This window comes from Panulirus ornatus, chromosome 66, assembly GCF_036320965.1.
Source record: "Panulirus ornatus isolate Po-2019 chromosome 66, ASM3632096v1, whole genome shotgun sequence".
NCBI lineage: Eukaryota > Metazoa > Arthropoda > Malacostraca > Decapoda > Palinuridae > Panulirus > Panulirus ornatus.
The window spans coordinates 23558160-23581995 of record NC_092289.1 but is presented as its reverse complement, the minus strand read 5'-3'; the positions used below and the strand labels follow the sequence as shown (position 1 = coordinate 23581995).

General features: G+C 38.8%; 1 protein-coding gene across 3 annotated transcripts in view; it reads left to right on the top strand.

The window, feature by feature from the left end:
• The first annotated feature begins 330 nt into the window (after positions 1 to 330).
• LOC139746904 (uncharacterized) overlaps positions 331 to 23836 on the top strand; it is a 105507-nt gene continuing 82001 nt past the window's right edge. The window contains exon 1 of one of the 3 annotated variants that reach the window (XM_071658584.1): positions 331 to 697. In XM_071658584.1, coding sequence (XP_071514685.1) covers positions 646 to 697 — 52 coding nt within the window. In that variant the 5' untranslated portion in view covers positions 331 to 645. Of the gene's footprint in view, positions 698 to 9828; positions 9920 to 23836 lie in introns of those variants that run through there. The other 2 variants (XM_071658583.1, XM_071658585.1) reach the window with 2 other exon arrangements.

Below are 23836 nucleotides of genomic sequence, written 5' to 3'. Positions count from 1 at the left end.
GAGCGCAACAGAGTAAGGCAAGTCGTCTGGCAAGAGAGGGAGGGAGGGAGGCAGCTGGTGGCAGCGACCCTCCCTGTCTGGCGCATGGACTCGCCCGCAACAACATCAAATGCCAGCACTCTCCAGCTTACCCACTTAACAAGAGCTATATTTAGCCACAGAGCATGTGAATTTAAGTAAATATAATCAAGTAAAGATTAGAAAAACACTTATTACCTGGATATCATGCTGAAGATATCAGTATTATTAGAATAATGTAGTAAAAAGGCGAAGAAGTGTGTGGGTGTATGGTGGCGGTGGCGGCAGCTCGGCGTGACAGACACCCTGGTCAGTCTGGCCGCGACGCGCTCACTGTGTGGTAGTTACCCTGAGTCATGTGAACTCTCTTTCCTCAATCGAATTATCGGCTGCTGCAATTTAATTGCACAAGACGGCCGCTAAATCCATGTTAGGCTAGTGAGAGATAACTGTAGGCTAAGTTGTGTCTCTGAGGTGCATAGTGGTATGAGCAATTAGTATGTTGTGATTGTGATGGTGGCGAAGCAAGCAGCAGGAGGAGGGTCCAGGGCAACAGCAGCAGTTACCGTGGCTGTGTTTCCTTGGTCGGGTGTGGTGTTCATGAGGTCATGACAAGTGGTACTCACCATGGCCCGCCCTTACATCACTCTTCTGGCGTGCTGGGCCGCCTTCATCGTTGGTAAGTCGTGTGTCAATATCTGAAATAGCAGGTTTAGACTGGACTCCTCAAATTGATTTTGCATTTTAATGACAAATACATGTTGGTTTCCAAGAACTAGCCACAGAATATGTTGGTTTCCAAGAACTAGCCACAGGAATTACGTATACTTCTCTTGCTTACTGTCAAAAACAGCAGTATTGACTTCTTGCAGAAATTTAAAGGTTTGTGTAGCAAGTAATAAATGGTAGGAATTTACTTAATCATGTGGGGAGATATGGATTTTATATCACCTAAACTGCAGATTTATCTTGTGATGTTCCATATGTATCATTGTAAAACATAATGTCTTTGCCTATAACATGATGGTAGTGCTTGGACCCTGCTGTCAGACGTCTTGGCTGATGTCTGGTTATGTCTGTGGATATATCTTTACTCTTTATTGTTGCAATGATTTTTTTGATTGACATCAGAACTTAAACAAAGAATGCAAAGAAAAGGCTTGAAGTGTATTTTTAGGGCATGCCTTTATTTATTGGCCATATTGTAAGATGTATTAATTTCATCCCATGAAATAAATATAAACGTGTTTTTTTTTCTCCCATGCTTAGGTTAGGTTGAGTCAGATCTGGCCTTTAATGTTATTTTTGCCCTGAATCTTCTTAAACTTTCATAGGACAAAAAGTATTGTAAATATATAGTTTAAGGACACCACGGAGGTACAGTGTTTTTAGGGATTTGAAAGAAAAAAAAAATCAGTGGACTTATAACAATAGAACAATCTTAGACTGGCAGGCCATGATGTGGATATTCCTTTTTAATGTGTTGAATGAATTTTATTTGGTAGGGCTATGAACATTGGGATAAATGTTGGTTTGATTAAAATCAAAGTAGGTGAAACACTTGTAGAAATACACTAATCTTATGAAAACATCACATAACTGAGGGATTCGAAACTTAGTGTAATTCTCATTGTTGTAGTCAAAATTTACCAATGACATTCCCATCTTCCTCCTACAAATCGGTGAAATGTGTTCACTAGAGATGGCTGCGTTCACTGGGATGAATTTTTGTTGAAACAAACAGCATCCAACTCCCGCACAACTGAGTGTAAATATAAAACCAGACTTCAAATTTTTTGTAATTAGTATATGAAAAAAGTTGGATGAGGTTTTTGTATATTTAGTTTTACAAGTACTCTTCCAACATTTTCTCTGGTCTTTAAAGTACTCCTCATTGTCAGTTGTTTATATTTGCAGGGTTATTTAGTGTCATTATTTCCTATCAGTGCCCTTCTGAATCTCTACTGTTAGGGATTAGGAGTTTATTATTATGCTCTTACAACTTCCATGAAGTACTCCTGTGGTGCCTCTAAACCATAGATGTACTAAATGTTTTCCAAATTTGGATGCACTCATCAGATTTTACTCAGGGTCAGATTAAATTATTTAATGTGATAGTTATGAGTACTGTCACTTTATAAAGGCATGCACCTAAAAATTCCCCCTTTTTTGTTAAGTTTAGGGGACCACTTTATTAAAAGTTTTTGAGTTGAAATTTTGCTTGTAATACTGCTCGTATTTATAATCATGTGAAGGGAAGGCTTTTCTTCTCAAGAATTCATATGAATATGTGAACCTTTGCCAAAGCTAACCAATCTTTTTTTTGTGATGAACCCCTTTTGCAATAATTTTATAACTACATTTTCTTTTGGTAAGGGTAAGTCAGATGCGGATTTATAAGTTTAGCATCCTCAAGAAGTGTGTCCTGTTGATGATTGTTAATAGAGGAGTTTTGAATTTCATTAAAAAATGTTGAATAAAAAATCATTCATCTTCATCATATATATATTTTTTTTTTGTAGATAATCTCTGGTATTCTTTATACAATAAAGATGATGTTTGCATAAGATTTTTTATATTGGCAGTAGATTAGAGCTTAAATTTACCATTCTTTGTGTGCACAGATCTGTGTCTTGCACTCAATCATGCCTGACATGCATTTTTCACCTGATACATAGGTGTATTAGGTAGTGCCAGAAAGTTGCGTTATAGATATATTGGACAATAGCAACATGGGTTAATTCTAAATCATTATATTCTGTATAATTAGAAGCAGCAATATACATTTCATAGAAGTATTTGTATTTCATGTTTTAAGTAATATTAGATTAAACGGAGAAGGTATGGGGCAGAAAATGCCCAGCATGCTCCGATGAAAATGCATGATGTGGATCATTACGTATGATGTGTAATGGTAAATTTGAGTCCCACTTTGTATTATGCATAGATAGATTAATACTGAATATCATCTTTTTATGTATTATGCATAGATAGATTAATACTGAATATCATCTTTTTATCAAGAAGAATAACAGGGATGGTTCTGGAGAGATATGGATAGGTTTTTGGCACTCGCTCAAAAAAATATATAAAGTGGCTCCCCTCAACTTTACTTACCATTCATCAGATTATTGAAAGTTTTTAAATTACATACCATTTTTTTTATAGCATTTGTATATTGATTTAACATTCTTTTGTACAAGACATATGTCTGAAAAACGTTTAAGACAGTGGTGACCATATTGTAGGAAATATTCAATGATTTTGAATGATACTGGTTCGTTAGACATTTGAATAAGTTAGCTAACAGTTTGTCATCAAAGATGTAAATGATTTAGATAGATTTCTTAATCATAATTGCTAAATAATTATCAGTTCCATAGTTGGATCTTGATATGGGTTTTGTGATTTGTTTCGTATCATTTAGATAAAGAGTCTGTCAGGCAACAGGCAGCATATTCATTTTGCTTGCTTTGTTTACTGCATTTATGATTACACCTTTACCCTATGAAAACATGATGTAACAACAGCTGTAATATTACCCTACTTAGGTAAGGCTCTATTTTAGAAATGTTCTTTATTTTCTTTGCATTTTCTCATATTTCTTTACCAGAAGCTGCAAATGTATGGTTAAGGCCACCCAGCATCAATATTTCTTATTCCATAATGAGAACACTTGTGGGTTTATTAGTTTTTTTCTACTTTTGTTTGAAGAGGTCTGTGTCCTTTCGAATTAGGGAAAACTGGGGTTGCTTTTCTTGAAATTTGATAAATATAAGTACAGTATTATGTATAGATTCCATGATGTTTTCTCTCAAACATAACTAGATTTTTAAAGAATTGTTTTTTAGATGTAGTGCTGCTATATGTAGGTGATAGTTAAGATTTTTATAGTATCGATAGGAACTGATGAGAAGGATACCATAAGGGACTTTTTTTAAAAGAAGATTGCAAATAGATAATTGATGTTCTTGGGAGACAGTTAAGCCAAATTTGCTTAGACTTTGGCAATTTTTATGATTGATTATCAAAGCTCAGCGCACATAAGTTATTTATTGTTGTAGGATAGGAAATAAGGAGTGCAAGTTACTTTGCTTTGTTTTGATATAATGTAGTAAGTGTATAGTTATATATTATATGTATATTATATATAATTTTTGTCAACATTTTTTAATTTAATAACCGTGGCTTTGACATCCATATTTTCCTTAAATGTGCTCTGTTGATACTGAAGTGTGGGTAATATTTGTTTCTTACAAAGATGTTCCATTCCTTTAGATTTAGTTATTTGTGATAATGACTTTGTTAAGTGTTGTAAGTTAAGGATGGATTTAATATCACTAATGATTAATACATTTCCTTACACAGAATAGATGTAATCATTAGTGTGAAGATATGTGTGATGTATATTTGAAAAAATATCCTCATCTACTCTCATGATATACATGCAGAAATGAAATTTAGTGCTGTGTTTTACTGATGGCTGTATCAATATTTTCTTTCAGACAAGGCCTTTAAAAGAAAACTCACCAAGTTAACTTGTTTTTTGCATTGTAGGCAGGGAGGATGGTAAGAAAAATAAACTTGTATGATTATGATATTTTCAAAGAATTGGGGAATATTTTAGTATGGTTTGATAAACAAGACCTTTATCACTTACAGTTTTAACATTCATAATTGAACTGATATAGAATTTAAGTTCCTGTTTCAGTATTTAAACCTTGTTGGAGTGCTTGAAATGGTTCATTGCGCATGTTCTCTGGAAAACCTCTACAGAAATTGTAATGATGCCTATGGATAAGAGGGAAGCATTGATAGAGTAAACAAAATTAAGTGGTGAAATTTAAGAATTTGCTGGACAGCTGTTTCTAAAATATACAAAAGCATCTAACCCTGTAGGATAGCCATTTCCTCATATCCTAAGTTATCAGAGTAGCAGATGTATAGCTTAGTCCCTTTTGAGGGTGAGGATCCTCCTGACTTAAAAGGAGTAAAGAACAGTCTGTGAAAGGTTAAGATCCCATTTCTGTTCTTTAAATTACAGTTCATATATGACACCACAGGCCATGCACTGGTTTGATATGAATTTTTATTTCTTGTAATAAATTGTCTTCATTTCAGGGCAAGGCTAACAATTTGGCAGAGTACTATATTGTAGATTAAGACCAAACATCATCTACACAGTTATATTTAACTTTCTTGAGTGTTAGTGGCTAATGATAAGGACCTCTATGTTTTTATCAGTAGAGGTTCAGACACTAAGGATTATGATTTATATATGCACTTCCTGGATACCTTCATTGCTGTACTTTGACCAGCATGAATTGTTTTGGGGTATTTTTTTTAATTATATTTGCAGTTGAGATTATTCAGGTTCACATGTACAATACTGTTTTTTATGGATGATAAGTACTGTTTTTGAAGGGGCAGTGCTTGCTGTGTATTTCCATATAGCCCACCATATTGTATCCTGTTATAAATGATAAAATGATGAGTAATGGAATATCTTGCATATATGATCCCAGAATCTTCGTGAAAATAACCATAGGAGACAAAAAAACAAAATATATTAACATGTTCTAATGGGCTTAAGAAAGCTCTATGTTGTAAATATAATTGTAAGATGGAAGAGCTGGGAGCAATGCTTGCACAGTCTCTGTATAACCTGAGAAGGCAACAGGAAAGATCTGGGAGGGGATCTTGGACAACCTTAATTTTCATACTCTAAAGAGCAGACTAGAAGTTTAATGTCAGTCAGTAGAGCACTAGTACTAGCAGAGTGCAGTAGTGTGTTAATTTCATCTTACAAAGTGGAAAAGCAGATGAAATATAGTGTTCAAGTATGAATTAAGTAATGTTAGTTACTTGAAATTTTATCCCTGAGGATGGAGGCGAAAGAATGCTACCCATGTATTCCCTGCATGTAGTAGAAGGCGACTAAAAGCGGTGGGAGTGTGGGGGCTGGAAATCCTCCCCTCCTGTTTTACTTTCCAAAAGAAGGAACAGAGAGGGGGTGGTCAGGTGGGGATTTTTTCCTCAAAGGCTCCATCATCTGTTCTTAATGCTACTTCGCTGTGCGGGAGATGGTGAATGTGTATGAAAAAAAGTGAAATGTTACATGAGCACACAAAAATGCATTAACTTCTCACTCTCAGGCATTATTGGCATGGTAAATGGCATACTCACCCCAATGGAAGGTAAAATTCCCCTCATAACCTTTCCATTATAAGAAAAATCTGCCTAGTCATTAGGGCCAAAGACATTTTAAACCCCATCCAGTGAAGTTCCAAAACATCAGGGACACTTCTGTCAATACATTTGAGGAAGAGCTGAACAGGTTTCTCTGTGTTTTGATAGATTGGATGAATAAAAGAGGATATCCTGTGTAGATGCAGCCTTGAGCAATGGCATTGATTAGAAATAATGAAGATTATGCAGAAACTAAGTTACAGTGTTGAATAATACCTAAATCTTTCTGCTAAGGTTATATAGCCTCTAAATCCTTCTACTCAGGTTATATAGCTCTAAATCCTTCTACTCCGGTTATATAGCCTCTGATCCTTGCTTACTTTTGTCAGTTGGTATATTATGATATTAGAACACTGGGTAATCAAGCATGATCATTGAAGGTACGTGGTAAAAAGATATTGACCAGAGATGGGGCCTGACACTATACTTTGACCATTATTTCGTTGTATGACTGATGGTAAGTAAAAGAAAAAAAAAAAAATGGCTCTGTATATCCTTGGTAAAGGATTTTTCCTTTTACTGATATTGTGTATATTTCAGTAGCATATTACTGCAGTTCGTTGAAAATCTTAACACCTCCTTAGGGCAGGGTATAAAGAGAATAATTTTTTGTGTGATGGATGCATTAGTATAAAGAGTGATTATTTTGTGTGATGGATGCATTATTAGACATTTAATGCACTTTTATGTTTATTATACTGAACGACTCCTACGGGAAGTAACTTTGGAATCTGTAATTCCTATAGCTTATGCAGGATACTGGTAAGTGTAATTTTCATAGTACAGTAATTAAGAGTACATGATGCTGAAAGGTATTTACCTGTAGATGAGGATACTTATTATAAACATGGAGTTAACATATATGTACAATTATGTAAATAATGTGATTTTTCATTTGTAGAATATTATGATCTATAATTTGGAAAGGATCAGGTGCTATTATCTGGAAAGGATCAGGCACCGGTTTAGGCCTTTTGAATTATTAGATGTTTGTAGATATGAATTTAAGGATAGTTTGTGGAAACTGTTATATCTGGAGATGCATATTAGTTTGATGCAGACTATAGTAAAAGTCTTGCTTGATGGCAGAGTGAGTGCTTTTGTTCCATTTTGTATACAAATGTACCTGTAAGGGATAGCATATAGCCAGTGCTGTTGCTGGAATTTTACTTGTCATCATGGATAAGTCATTTTGCAAAGTTTACTCCCACAATTTTGTTTCCACCTTTCTTTGTTGGCATGTTTTTAAGATGATTGATTTGTTGTGTTCACCATTGGAAAGAGCTTAAACACAGGTATGACCTCAATATACAGAAAAAGGTGATTCTTGCAACAGTATCATTTGATGTTTACAAACATGGATAGCTATAGATGTAGAAACTGATATTGTAAAGAAACTGAGGTAAGCCAAATTTTTTTGTTTGATGATTCTTCTTCAGTTACCTGTTTATTGGAGTGGTTCATTACATTTGCAGAAGAACTGTTCTTGGCTCTTGTTCCATGAAATTTTTTGTCAGGTCTGCAAATGCCAGAGGAGCTCTGGTTAATTTTTTGCTTTTCATTATCATACTTTTTTCTTTTGAGATGGCCATTGAAAATATATTGTAAATGATTTGTCAATTGTTTTGGGTTTTATGTGAAAGGTATCATCTCAAATTAAACATGTTAACTGGAAATGGTGGTCGGTGCCTGCTTAGATGGGATTTGTGATCCGTGGTGGGTCAGAGGTTTAGTGCAACAGTTGAGTGGCTTCCTTAGGTCACTGATGTGGAATGTGCGAGTGCTAGAACGGATTGTGGGTTGCGAGTTAGTGCTGTTTCTGAATCATGAATATGAGTAGGACTTTTTGCCAGAAATTGCAATGTGGATATGGCTTTTAAAGATATGATTGAAAATTGTAAGTGTGGCCAGTAGAGCAGTGACTAAGTTTAGATATGACTGCTATAGTTGAAAGTCTAGTGAAATTGGAGTGTTTGCTGGATGCTTATCAATAGTGATGTAAGTGTGACTATTGCAGTTGAAGTTGTAGCATAGATGTAACTGTTGCGGCTGAAGTAGTTGAGTTTAATGTTACAGCTGCAGCTGGTGTGGTGGAATGTGTGTCTTGTGGCGAAGCTGATGGGTGTGATTAGACTGCTACAGTTTAGCTGCTGGAGTGTGACTGCTGTATTTTAGGCGTAGAGTGTTGATATGACCACTGCAGCTGTGGTGAAGTGTGTTCCAGAACAAGAGCAGCTGAAGTTGGAGAGAGTAAATGTGACTGCTGCAGCCAAATTGGAATGTCTGTGACTGTAGCAGCAGATATAGGCGTGTGTGGTTGTGGCTGTTGCCGTTAAAATGGTGGAGTGTGAATTTAACTGGTCCAGCTAAGGTCATGTATTGTACGTGATTGCGGCAGCAGAGGTCGTGGAGTCCAAGTGTGACTGCTGCAGCCAAGGTCATAGAATATGCTTCAGTTAGGTTTTGGAATGAAAGCAGCAGAACTTTAGATGAGGTTAGAGTGTCTCATTGTGAATCCTGTAGTTGAGACCACGGGATATGAGTGATAGTATTTACACAAATGAGTAAGTCATAGATAGAATGCAGCAATGATTACATTAATTACATATGAAACAAAATCCAAATGTAAAGTCAATGACGAAGAGAAAGGATGGGAACAAATGAGAGAAGGAATGCCAGTTTATCGGGATCGTTACAAAAATTGGTGTGTGAAAGAGTTTAGAATTGACATTTTGCAAGATTAATTATTGGAAGATCACTTGAGGAGGATCGTGAGAGAAGCAGACTTAGGTTTATTTTGGGTAGTGTCAAAATAGCCATCAGGGTATATGGACAGCAAGATGTTCAAGAAGTTACAGTACGGCGTATTTTTGATCACACATCGTAATATGCTTTAATAGCTTGAGTTCAATTTAGAGAAAACAGAGGAAGATCAGTGGAATTCGGTGAATAGAGTACCAGAATTTAAGGGAAATTAGTTATTAATGGAAGAAGGGAAGTCTTGGGTTTGTCATCATTAGAGAGGAGGAGGTTAAGGGACTTGATAGCCACCTTTGATTTAAACTGGGGCACCACAATGATATTAGTATAGGACTGTTCTTTGAAATCCACCGAGATTCCAGAATGTAAGGAAACTGGGTAAGAAAAGTGTAAAGGATTTTGTTTTGTTTGAATGCAGTAGAGCACTGGACGTAACAAAATAAAGGTAAAAATACGGATAGCCTCATAAAATTCGTCTGTATGGTAGAAATACGAAGTTGTTGGGTCTTGCATGTTTTTTTTTTTTTCTACAAAAGTGGGCAGACATTTTCCCCATAGTTTCATCCTGCATTTCTCTACTTCCTCCTTTCCTCCATGTAGCGGGTATCTTTGTGCTTGTGATATTGCATGAATGTATTCGCGGTTAATGGGATGCATGCGTGTGTGTGTAGTGTGTGGGAGGGCACAGAAGGCTTGGTCAGCATGGAAACAGGTGGCAGCTCGCGAGTGGGTGGAGGTTGTGTTATGCAAGCACCGGCCACATGATCCGCCTTGTGACTGAGTTAGCGCGGTGGCAGGCACTGCTTGCTCCCTTCTCCCCACCTGTTCCCACCGTCAGCCGATACCCTCACTTCAGCTCCCATCACACATCGTTCTTTATACATGCCTGATGGTAAGATAACTCTTCGTATCCTCTTGATCACTAATATGTATGGTAACATCAACGACTGTTAAGAAAAATAAGTCCTTATATGGAAATTATGTGCTTAAGTGTGTCAGATAACATACAGAACTAATTGAAAATAGTGAATGTTGTGATTATTCGGTAATGGTTTTTGGATTCACAGTAATAACGCTTCTGAGGAGGAGAAGGAGCATAGTAGTCATGCAGTGGAAGACTTATTCGTATATGTTGTAGTGTGTGCTTGAGTGATCAAGCCGACTCGAGCCCGCATAGCTCATACCAGCACGGTGGAGGCGGCTGTTGAACTTGGGCCAGCATCTCCAGTGCTCACTGAACCACGTGATTACTTCACCCCAGTTCTTCACTTAGTGCTAAACCAAGTCCTGATGTGTACGTTAATTAAAGTGCTTTCCTCAAACCATACGAAATTGCTCTACATTTTGTGGTGGAAGTTATTGTACTAAATGCACTTCAGAAGACACTTGAAAATTATCTGCATGCTACAGACTTTATTTAGTTTGCTGATTATCCTCCCTTTTTATCGTATTTTGGAGCATAATCCAGAAAGAGGAAACAATCACCTGAATTGAAAATGTAACGTGATCGTAGGTTGCCTTGAAGTTATCCCCAAGTCAGTATTTCCCAACTCCTTTCTTTTTTTCCCCTTTATACTGACCGAGTGAATGTTAAATGCAGAAAATGATAAACAGTCCTTTGACTCGAGCATGTTATCTCATCATGCATTTTCCTCATTGTTATCTTACACGTAGGGATTACAGCTTTGGGGAACATTTGGCTCCAGATCAGAGATAAGAACGTACCCAGTAATTTAAAAGGGTTGATGGAAGCAGCGCGGGCAGTGCATGAATTTTGAGGAGTTGCAGGATCAGCAATTGGATGACGGATTCACCAAATTCTGGTTGTGATCTAAGAATATTTGGAATTTATTGACGTCTTCTTGCGTTAATTTACATTAAACATTCAGAAAGCACTTCAGTGCTTCACTGTTTTGTACGAGTTAATGAGAGAGTTTGACTCCGCTGATTTCTCATAATGCTGACGGATTGCATTGAAGCTGTTTTAAGTCAGGAATTAGAACTTTGAGTCTTTTATATATATATTCGATGAAGAATTCCTAAATGTCATTTTAGAATCTGGCCAATAAGTTTCTCCGTTCATAGACTTCGAAATTCGGAAACTAGAATGTTTGATTTATAATGCAATTACGAAATTCTTCAAATACCGAATGCTTCAGGTATTTCAAGATTTTTTTTTTTTTTGGCTTGTTTCAGGAAACGAAATTGTTTCATTTGAGGGTGATTAGCAACAAACAACTAGACTAACTTAAGGTTTTCAAAACTAGGTGAAATGCATTGTGAATTGTAATGTAATGAAAGCTGTAATCAATTTAATTTTCCTCTATAAGGAAATAATCGCTGTTCCGAGATTAGTAAATGTTTGCCGAAGTTCTGCTACCCGTTTAACTCGGTGATGAATGCATTGCAGTTGGATCGAAAACACGTTTCATGATGGCTTAGTTAAGAAATGTCTTTAGACGTGAATTTATACTTATTAGATTTTTTATTGCAAATGTCTTTTTGTTTTGATATTCGTCTGGAGGTAAGAAGTGCATGATTTTTATGGTGCATATATATACCTATAAGGTATGTTGTAAGCATATCATGGTTTTGTTACTCTCTGTATATCGCTTCATATACGCATGCATTTGTGACCCCCCCCCCCCCCAGAAATGCATCGAATTTTATTACTAGAAAAATGCCTGAAAGCTTCAAACCCAGGTTATGGAATTAACATTTGGCACATTCTTTTGTTAGTTTGATATCTTAATTGTTAATGTTAGAACACACGTGAATGCCATATAATTACTAATAGTAAGTTTAGGGCTACTAGGTCACTTATATGGGCTTAAATGAACATTACACACTGTTCTGAAGTTCTTTCCACCGATTTCTGTTCCTGGTGTTGCTGTAAACGAGACATTACACCGTTGTTCTGAAGTTTTCACCCATTTCTCTTCGTGTTGTTGCTGTAAACGAGAGAAAAAAAAGGATGGGTAAGGGAAGAATGAATGAACTTTGGTTATAGATACGAGCATGTTCTACTTTTCTTTTTTTAAGGATTTGAGTATTGATACAGTTCCTCTCCACTTATATTCCGGATTGCAGTTAACATGCTACATCAAGAGAGTTTTGCCACGGAAGTACTACATTTGTTCACATCTTCCGAAGGTCGTAGGGGTGATCCAGGGTAAGGTTGCATGTTGACGTTGACGTCACGGAGAAGCGGGAAAAGTCGGCTATAAATAGAGCGTTCACGCGCCAAATTGCGGCCAATGCACAAGCAACTGGTGCAGACCCTACTACCCTGGGGCTCTGTATCTTGCTGGTTGGTGTAAGAGGTCGTCTTGGGTATGGACGATATCAGTTGGAATAATTAGTCTCGTATATGAAAATTTAAGGAATTCCTTTGTTGTTGTGAGGATAGGCGGATGGTAAAGCTTGCGTGGTATGTTTCTTAATGGAGATCTGTGAATGGCAAGCGGGTTCAGTGTGAAGCTGTTTGATGTGTATTTATTTTTTGTATGGACTGGAATTGACCAGTAACTGAGAGGCAACCTTTTCCGTGAGTGAAAGCTTTCAAACATATCTGGTTTTGGAGAGAGGTTTATGAAGGGGATGGTTGTATTTGTAGGGATGAAGATTTAGATGTGGTATATAAGATTAAGAAAGAAAGATGTATTTTGAAGTAATTTCCGTCAGAATTTATCGGTAAAATTCTGCAGTATTAGTACTGATTTATTTTACTGCAATATTGTTAAACAATCTTTGTACTGCCTAAAGGGTTTGCACATTATGGTTTACTGTGTACGTGAGAGGAGTCATCGCTTGTGTGGACAGTTTGACTTATTTACATATTGGTTAAGTTCGCTGATGGTAAGAATTGATAATATCAAGAATATCATATATCATGAAAATATCCAACGTAGATCGATGGTGGACAACAGGTTTAGCAATTTGGAAATTGATCGATTGTACTGATGCGATTGTCATTTGCAGTGTGATATATCCTTGGATTTAGTAGATTCTTTTTGAAATTGATAAGTACGCTTTTGGAATACAAGCACTTTTTTTTGAAAGCGAATTCCTGAAAAGATATCAGATATTGTCATTCATATGTTGTACATGCTGCTTATTGGTTCATTATATTGTCAGTTGGAAATATGATTAGTAAAAGACAGGGTTGTCGAACCGGTGGTGCATGAGAGGTATCTGGGATATTCTCTTGTTTTTGCGGTATTGTTACCTCCCCCCTAAAAATGAATTATTGTGATTAATGTTAACATAGGCTTCAAGAGTAATATAAATCATGCTGACTTGGCCGTCTTCAGGGAAACGCATCATAATTTTATTTTCCTGCCGTAATGTGGAATGCACGGATCGAGACGAATTCATTCAGAGTGCAGTAAGCTTAAAAACGTTAGATACACGAGTGTAGGGTATTGTCGTTAGATTTTAGCTTTTAAGCGGAGGTCGTATTGTTTAGTAATCGATTTATTTTCTGAGAGATCGATTTTGAAGGATGTTTCCTGGGAAATAGAATGGTATACTTGGATAAACCAGTGTTTAGAGGAAAGTTAGGGTTTCTTTGAATGAATACTTTAACGCAGCACATTAGTTTAAGGTGTATTGAAGAAGCTAAAGCGATCCCAAAACTGTGGCAAAAAGTAAACGAACAATCGAGGTTACACCGCAAGTGGTCCTTTGACGAAGCAGTATCATCATCTGTTGACAAGGCAGAGTACGGTCTCGTCAAAAAACATCTTGCTTCAAAGAAATCTATCCAGTCCCTGCTGCTGCAAGAGCCTATGAAAAGAGGTCCTAATACCAGGACTCTATCTATCTATCTATATATACTAACCTCAAATCGGAAAATTCTAACCCTATCCCTTCCCCTTCTTAACCTTGAGATGGATTATAGCTCGTACGTGGATTGTCTTTCTGCAAGTGATAGCAGTGTGCATACATTTCATAAAGCCGCGTATTCAGAAAAGGGCTTTTAAGTGCAGATCTTGATGAAATTGGTTCATTGGATTATCTAAAAGACGGGCAGAATTCCAGTACAGTATTGATAAGAAAGAAGAACGACGAAAACATAAAAAAAAAATTGTACTAATGAAGTTTTCTTCCCGAAACTTCATTTGAATTGTAAGGGCCCGCTTGAATTGACAGACTTCCGGTGAACTAGGAGACAGCGAATTCAGGGCCTTCTTTGTACGTCTGAACAGGTGTTTGGTGGATTGTTGATAATTTCAACTTTATTTAAAGAGAAGTCGATAAAAGTAGTAGTCAAGAAACACACGAAAATTAAACAATTACCTTTATATATATATATATATATATATATATATATATATATATATATATATATATATATATATATATATATATATATACACGAATATAGTGCAAATGAACGCGCACTTTCATTTAACATACAAACCAACAGCCAGGCTCGAACCCAGGGCCTTGTACGTGGCAGGCGGGAGCGCTACCACCTACCATGCATAAGGCCCCGGGTTCGAGCCTGTCTGTTGCAAGTTTGTATGATATATATATATATATATATATATATATATATATATATATATATATATATATATATATATATATATATTATATGTATAAACCTGTTGCAAAATCTTTAAGGTACATATTCAGAATACAGTAATCTAGAAGACTGTGGACTATACTGGAGTGGCGAGGTTGGAGTAGGAGCGCATCGTCCGCTCCTGACGCCGCCCACACCCACACGGCAAATTGTGTTCGTTGTGGCAATGTGTGCCTCCTTTACACGAGTCCACCAGAGGCGCTGGGTGTACCTGACCATAGGGGCTAGTAGTAGATCACTGAGGGAGTGATAGGGAGGTCCATTAGTAAACAGGCAAAGACAAGTTCATATGCCGAAATTGGGCCCTTTTGAGGCACAAGATTAATAATATAGTTCATACTGAAACCGTAAGTTTGTCTGATTTGGAATGAGAAAACCCTAATACAGTTTGCAGTTTGATAAAAATCTAGAGTACTGGGAGGTATAAAACCAAGTATATATTAAAAAGTTGAAACAATGTCTGGAAATGGTAAACAAAAACATGAAAACCCAAGGACGTAACACCACGAACAAGCACACATTGATAGTTGGGGATTCCTTCAGTAATGTGATACGGAGGGTGGGAAGCTGGAAACTTAACGTCCAATATTACTGTATTGCCACTACATGCACAAGTCTTGTGACATGAATAATACTGTAATGTCCTTGTTCAAGTGTTGTGCTGATATTGTGTCAGTGATAGGAAGTATGCTGAACATGGAAGTTTAAGCATCAAAATTTGACTAATTAAGTTCGATGATATTGTGAAGAACATCTGTACTGGTGACGTAATGCGCTACAATATTTATATAATCGTTGAACATTGTTATATGGAAAGCATACAGGTATTAGATTTTGTCGTGAAATCATTTAAGGGTTCGAAACAACGGGAATGATAGCATTCTGAATCATAGTTGGATCGCGAAATACACTTGTAATACTGTAAAACACAATGTAGAATACGCGCGCACACACTGGAAGGCTGGTGCTGAATATAAGTGAACTTTAAACATTACAGTATAGACAGACCATCTTGGAAGGCTTAAATTATGATATAGAAAGATACAGGAAAGATAGGAACAGACTATGCTGGAAGGCTGAGACAGCAGCAAACGACTTGGTAGGATGTAAATGTACCTCAAGTTGTGTACTTAACCAATGTCAACGTTTCTTGGTTGTTCTAAGATGTGAAACAAGGTTAACAAGTAGATAGGTAACCCTGTGAGCTAGAAACACCGGCAACTTCGTTTATTGTAAGGAACAAGTGTATGCAACGTTTTGTGGTGGTAAACATGAACCCGTAAGCCGGTTCCACGTAGACCTCAAATCCAGCTTGACTAGCACCTTGGTTACCCCTTCTTAGACGGATCCACCAGGACAAGGCGCAGCACTCTTTTTTAAGTGGCAATACTTGCTCCATCAAACTGTTGCCGTGTGTGACTTACATGCCCGCATAGACGCTGTAGGTTTGTTCACCCTAACTGTCGCGAAGTATCACGTTTGGCCGGCTCGATTGTCATTGGCGATGCCGCAGACTCGTCCCTTTGAGACACCACGGCCAGCTTTCTGGCGGTTTAAAATGTCACCACCTGTAGGGTAGGCTTGTTATTATCAATCCACGAGCAGAAAAATTGTCTTAGAAGAAAATGCGGTTGTGGATCATAAGCATGCGATGCAGCCACTCATAAGAATACTATTTCTCTACGTGATATCATCGTTAATGTCGAAGAGGTAGACCTAAAAATTGAAAACATGTTATGAACAAGTGAATATCCTCTGAAAGGAAGAGAATGACATGAGCGTAACCTCGGGTCGTGACTCATCATAAGCTGTTTCCAAAACGTGATTACTCATTGTGGTTTTCGGGGAATTTAAAGGTACAGTATAACACATGCTCAGGAACGTTCTGTGTTTCTCTCAGTTTTTTTTGACTTTGGGAACAAAATAAGTGAAACATATAATCGCATATAGTGTTTCTAAGAAATTGACCCCGCTTTTAAAGAAAAAATGTATTGTCCTTATTTTCAGGTATCAAGGAATGTTTAAAGTGACACATACTCAAGGATTTTCGAAACTGAGGCAGCAGGTTGATGATAGTATGTCCAAGCTTCTGTTGGCGTCAAGTCCCTTGTATTAAACGTAGTGGAAATGCTGCGGATCTAGCACACGAGGAGGTTTAAATCTTTTGCTGGCTCATAAGATAAACCTTAGTCACGTTAGTTGTATACATGACGACTTAATTGCGTCCTGGTGGGTCTGGGATCTCCCGGTCATGAAGCATCACACTAACGTAAACAGAGCAGACGCTTCTGTTATCCCAAGCACCGGCTTTCAACATTTATGCTTCTGAATTTTTTTTTTTTATGGATTGATTAAAGTTGTTTTTATAAGAATTGATAATGCGATCAGACAAATATAATTGAAAAGGATTTATATTTTGCCTGCCAGTTGTACGAGTTTCCGGGTTGCTTAGCTCATGGTAGACACGAGAGGCAGCGACGTCTCCTGTGTGACAGCAGTAGCTGGGTGCCTACAGCTTCAGTGCTGGGAATGCAATCGAGATTCAAGGTCGCCCAACTCATGAGCGGTCATGTGCTAAATTTTGCTCACATCATCGCGTTAAGCTCTTTTGTCTCGGCAAGCATCTTGTCGTCTGTGGTGTGGGCACAGAGCTGCTTCTCCATAGTTTGTCAGCAAAACAGTTTTATTACCTGAAGTAGGATGTTTGCGCTTGTGAGTTTGTGAAGGATGTTTATGTTGGATATAACATCCATTGATGGTAAGATTTCCACTATACCAGAAGACGAAAGTTACAAATGAAAAGCATGAAAAAAATGGTGGGCAGCTGTTCGATATTAATTTGTATTAGCAAATTTTTTTGTTTATCGTCCTTGACAATCTTAAAGTTGTTTTGCAAACAATTCTGGCGGATCACCATTAGTTTACATAATCGTGATGTTCACATACACGGGTTGACCAAACAAAACTTTCAAAAATTTAGCTAGGTTAGGGTTCACGGTTTTGTGCACACAGCTGGGCACTCTGTGTTTAGCGTGAACACTTAATTCCTGATGAATTGATTGTCAGCACAAGTGTTACTGTGCCTGTTTGAGACCTGCATTTTTTGTTTATCCTTTAATCTGATATATATGCTTACTTTTTGTAATTACTTGTGTGTGTTATAGTGAGTTTATACACTTGTGTTGCCTCGTCTCTTAACCATGTGTATTATATTGTATGATGTCGTGTGTGTGTATATATATATATATATATATATATATATATATATATATATATATATATATATATATGTGTGTGTGTGTGTGTGTGTGTGTGTGTGTGTGTGTGTATTAACTGCTGCGGCTTCCAACAGCTTGGTCAACTAGCGACCCAATCCAACAGCTTAAGCCCAACCTATGGGTTCTCCCCTCCTGGCGAGTCAATAAGTGGCTACCTGTCTTATGTTGGAACATAATTATTATTATTATTATTATTATTATTATTATTATTATTATTATTATTATTATTATTATGATTATTATTATAAATTAGGACCAGTTCCTAAAAGAGTCATTTATGACCGAATCTTTCCACTGTTTTGTTTCTTGAGCTTAGGTTATGCTTGAGTAATTTTTTCGGACTTAGTTTTGTAACCGGACGAGTGAGACAATGTCGACAGTGCAAAATATATAATTAACTCTGTCCTTAACAGCGTTTCGTGATGACTTTGAAAAGAACAGGTGTTGAGAAAATGGAAAGAAATTGTTTGTGGAGTTACCGTAGCTATTAATGTCTAGCTTGATGGCGCGACCATTGATTGGGTTGGGTTGAACGGTACGTGTCGTGAGTATAAGGGCTCGGGCTTTGACATTACCGTTATAAGTAGGTAGTCGTATCATCATGTATAGTGTCCGTATTGTTGTGGTCAAGGATCATATCGTGAAAAGATTGTACCGTCGAGCTCAAAGGGTCGTACCGTCGTGATCAGGTGGCTGAGATGATCCCAGTGACTACTTAGATTCTGAACCTTGTAGAGAAAACACCTTACTGTGCTAATTGATACCGTCAGAACACTTAATATACTTCAAATTATGTGATAGCCAGGTAGGGAAGGTAAAGCTCCGTTTGGAAAGTCTTTATCCGACTTTCCACAAGGAGCCAGTCATTCATGAACCCCACTCTGTGCACCCTTTGTTGATATTCAGATTATTATCAACCTGTAAATACCATTACGATGACAAACCTTGCCAAAGACATGTAAAGTCCGTAGAAGAGACTTCTGCAGAGCATGGCAGTATGAAACTGTCTGACCTTATCTACCTTGAGGCAGCAGATATAGTATCCTTTCTGACACCTACTTAATGATTCTGAAAGGAGTTGTAACGGAAGATGAGTAATGCCTGAGTAAAGACGTAAGGGAAAGTGTCATTAATTTTATGATTTACTAATGATTTTTATCCATCTTTCTTTGCTTATGGCGAAATTTATAAGAGAAGAGCCTGTTGTCTGTAAGTATTAGGTGATCGATATGTTTTTTCCTCTGATTTTGAATTTTTCATGAATTCTTTAACTAACGGCAGTATTGTGTAACGTAAGCTTGGATACTTTGATATTTGTCAGAGATTATTAAAGTGGTTAGACTGCTTTTTAAGACGTCAGTGAGATTGGCTGTAGAATACCATAAAGGCTGTTTTTTCTACTGTGTATAAGTAGTTATTAGTGAATCAAGAAGGCACTTTAAAAACCAAATGCAGCCGTGATATACATTTGTGAAATGGCAGTAGATTTGAAATAGGAATATGGTCAACAACTTGTAAATATACAAGGGTCCCCTTCACTGTCAAAAAGCATTTAGCAATTTACAAATATAGTAGACTGGATTATACGAACCGTCAGAACAAGTAGGACAGAACAGCGACTGAACTAGAAACCTCTTGGTTATCCAGAGCAGAATTTTGGTGTATGCTAACGTTAACTTTTGAAGACTACCAAATTATCGAAATAAGAAGCGAGCTAAGAACGTCCACAGACCGCAGTGATGTTAAAGAACAGAAACTACTGGGAATGATTAAGATTGAATTGTACTTTGTAGATTAAGTGAGAGATATGTATTGCACGCATGGATCATGCTAGAATCATGCATGACTCCGTCTGGTAGCTACTTTTTTCACTCTTCTTGGATCATTAGAAATGGAACACTTTAAAACGCCAGTGATACGTAATGATACAAATACATAAAGAGAAAACTCGATATTCGCAGGCCAGCAACCTGGAAATATAACTATTATGGTCCACTGGGGAAAAATTCATGATCGTAATGGAAAATCATTTATTGAATATACCACACCAATTACCGGTGGAGCCTGTTCCCTGCCCAAGATGTAGGGATAAAGACAACCCCCCCCCCCCAAAAAAAAAAAAGAAAAAAAAAAAGACAAGGTATAATTAACTTTGTCTTGTAGGCTGTGAGAAGCAACGGTCTGGTGGGTCAAAAGGCCCCATCCACGCTGGAAAGGTGAACCAGAAACCCTGAAGGCGGTCAGCAGATAAACACAGGTCTCTGGGTTAGACCACCACCCTCAAGCCACCACTCTCTTCCTTCCTCCTCCAACGCTACACCTCCCTCCATCTTGACCACCTAACCTGACTTAACCCAACTTAACCTAACGTGACTCGACTTCACATACGGTAGCCGAACTTCTGCCTCATCACATGCAAGATCACTAGTGATCATACTACATCACCCATCCCACAGGTGTCCCAGTGTGTTCTTTCTGCCTCATCTTATCTTTGCCACCAGACCACAGCCCATCCCATCACTACACCACTCTCACTTCACCACATCCGAGCTTTCACCACACCTTCACCCATCCCAGAAGTAAATCGGCACCAGTGGCCCACCACATTCCAGCTTTGATAATAATGATGATACTCTTTTGGTCTCGTGAATTACATGACATTTGAGCATTTTCACAGACAAATATAACATTCATCTAGACATATTACATTGATAGGCTTCATGAGCATTTATCACATACCAGGAGTCATGTTTTCATAAACATTTATCTCATACCTAAACATTTATATTGTTATCATAAGCATTTATTACATCCTTAAACGTATATCACAAATACAAGGGATATGTCTTCGAACTTTAAGGGGCTAGGAATGTTAAGTTCAGTCATAGATTGTCTTCAAGTTTTATACTTGCTGGTACAAAAGATCTTGTATACCTTGTTCTACACAAGTTCACCACAGTACCACCCATCCTATCCTACACCACCGTAATTACAACTTCAGTCACCACATCCCGTCTCTTAAGTTCTTTTTGGATTCGTACACTGTAAGAATTCAGATCTTTTTGATTTATTGATCTGGTAAAATAACGCTATCTATAGCATGAAGAATAGTGCTGACAGCTGATGGTGAATTGTCAGCCGCACAAGGTTAGATAGATATACGAGTTCATGGTAGTAGTTTATTTCCGACGGTTCTTCATGCTCAAAAAGTATTTTTATTTTGTCCTGAATCTTTGAATATTTATTTATGTATTTTATTTTTAAGACTCGCTGACCCCTCAGGAAGCCAAGATACTGTCACCTACACCATCACTATGGTGCAAGGTTGACCACGTTCTACCTCAGTCCCACGTCAGGACTTGCCTTGCACCGCAGCATCACCACCATTCTCCATGACAACACACCTCTCCACCCCCTCCACCGACACTTTACCCTCCCCTCCCTCCTCCAGCCGTCCACCACCCCTCCCCTTCACCAACACTTTCCCCTCCTGTCCATCCCCCCACCCCTCTGGACCCGGGAGCCCGGCCGCATGACCGGATGATTTCCTGTGCTTGCGGGTGAGAGGGGCACAACGCACTGGGCGCATCAGACTGTGGGTGGGGGTGAGCACAGCAGACAGACACGCCGGCGGAGTTTCACCTCGCTGAAGGTTGTGGTGGGTGACTGACTGTTACTAGGCCTCACTTGCCCTCACAGGCTACACACCTTTCATAATTCACCTGCCAGGTAGTGTGCAGAGTCATCAGCTGTTTCGTACATGATGCTTAGGACGTAATCTATGAGAGCGTTCTTGGTGGAAGAGGCTATTTGTTATCCTATGTGTGTAGAAGACAAAGGAACTCACAGTTCAGGTTGCCCTGAACCTCACAGGCCTGTATCTCTAACAAGCGTGTTCATGAATTTCTGGCTAAAGGAAACTATCCAACTTGGGAGGCAGGGAGGACTGAAAGGGATGTCATGCGTGACGTTTTTTCCCCCACTTAAATGTGTTGCACAAGAAGGTTTCTGACACTGTATCACAACAGGTTGTTGAAGATGTCTGATTTTTAGGTTGGTAGTTGGGAAAGGCCTCTTGTAGATCGGAAGTTACGTAAAAGGGATAGAGCCAAGAAACGCAGGTCGGAGTGCCTCCCTTCTCAAAGTTTGCGAAAGTAACAAGTGGTCACTTGGTGAATATATGCGTAAATGACTCAATGACTTTCCTTGATTTATTATTTGAGAAACGCACAGGAAAGGAACATCCAAGACTCCGGTAATTTACAGCAAGATATGGATAGCTTGCATCACTTGGCAGATAAACGAAAGTGGGAAGGATTGATAGCAGACGGGTCGTTGGAAATCATACAGTTGGAAACAATGCGAATCATTCTGCGACAGGAACCTTTGAATGGATAATTTGCTTAACCACAAAAGATTGTGGAACTGACAATATGTAGGTTTCTCAAAATCACATGAAGAAAGAGATGCTCATTTTTGACGCAAGGGTGATACATAGTGGAGAATGTGATGACAGTTTCATCCAGTCTGAAACGAAGCCATTAGGAAGTGTCGTAGTGTATGCAACAAGAATGGTGTCAGAATTACGAGGGACGAATTGTAAGGAGACAAACCCTCGAACTGCACTCGCCCAAGGAAGAGGATTTGGGAGAGAGAGGATCACCACCGCTGAATTCCTCTGAGGTTACGATGATGGTAAGGTTCTTCGAAATGAATGTCGCAAGTAGATTGCGTAACTGTAAATGGTGCAATAAGCGTCAAGAGGTTGTGAGGAAACGCCTGTTTACTAAGGGAGAAGTGGACCTGTGAAACGCTCCCAGTTAAGTCGAAATGCTGTTGGTGTAAAGGAAGTTCAAAAGAAGTATGATACATAGTCGGCCTTTTCTACGTGAAGCTTCACTCATTGTAGAAATAGGATATCACACACACACACACAGACACACACACACACACACACACACACACGTACAGGCAGTAGGGAGGGAGGCAACTTCAAGCAGGGAGCGGAAAGGAGCGAGCGTGGTGGCGCCTGTGGCTAACCTCGTCCAGACACCCATCACCGCCGTCGTCGCCGCCAACACCGCCGCCACCCTACCATTCCTTTATTACAACATTCCCATACATGCTGCAGTTTACACCTCTCGCTGTGTGGTGGTGAGGCTTCTTTGTGCCCGTTGCCGTAGATATGTAGCGAGTCACTTTGGACGGCGGCGGTGAGGCGTGGGCCGTGCTGCGGACGATGTCATTTGACATATGGACGATGTGTAGTGAAACCGCCGTGTGTGCTCGCGTCTGTGTATGTATGTGTGTTTGTGTTTGGGTGTATTTGTGTGTGCATTTGTTTGTGTAGGTTTGAGGAGAGGCTGATGCATAATGTGGGTTGTAGCGTGAAGGGTGATGGGGGTGGCGTGCGGCCTTCTAGTCCATGCACGGAGGGTTGCCATGTGCTGGTATCTGGCCACGTGCTGCTGCTGCTGCTGCAGCCGTCGTCGCGCCTGGAGACTCGGCCGGTCATGACGTGCTTGCTGCCCCCACGTCTAACTTCCCTACGTTGTCTTGGGCTCTCATCGCCTCCCAGCCCTCGTGTTGGTCCAGGCATCACCCTGCAGCGGGGAATTAGGTGCTACAGTGTTGTGTTGGCTTGGCAACACTTCGGTATGCTCGGCAAGCCTCGCAGTGCTCTCTACCTGCCTTGCCTGCCTGCCTGTCGCTGTTGCTGCGGCCTTGGCTGCATTTCCTGGCCTGCCTTGGGACGACTGGAAAGTGGTGCATGTGTCGTTGGCTGGTAATTCTTGTGTTGGACGGTGGTGGTCTTACTGTAGAAGGTGCTGTTACCGTAAAGTTGTGGTACCATCATAGGATGGTGTTATCGAAGGGTGTTAGTTACCATGGGTTATTCTCTCTCTCTCTCTCTCTCTCTCTCTCTCTCTCTCTCTCT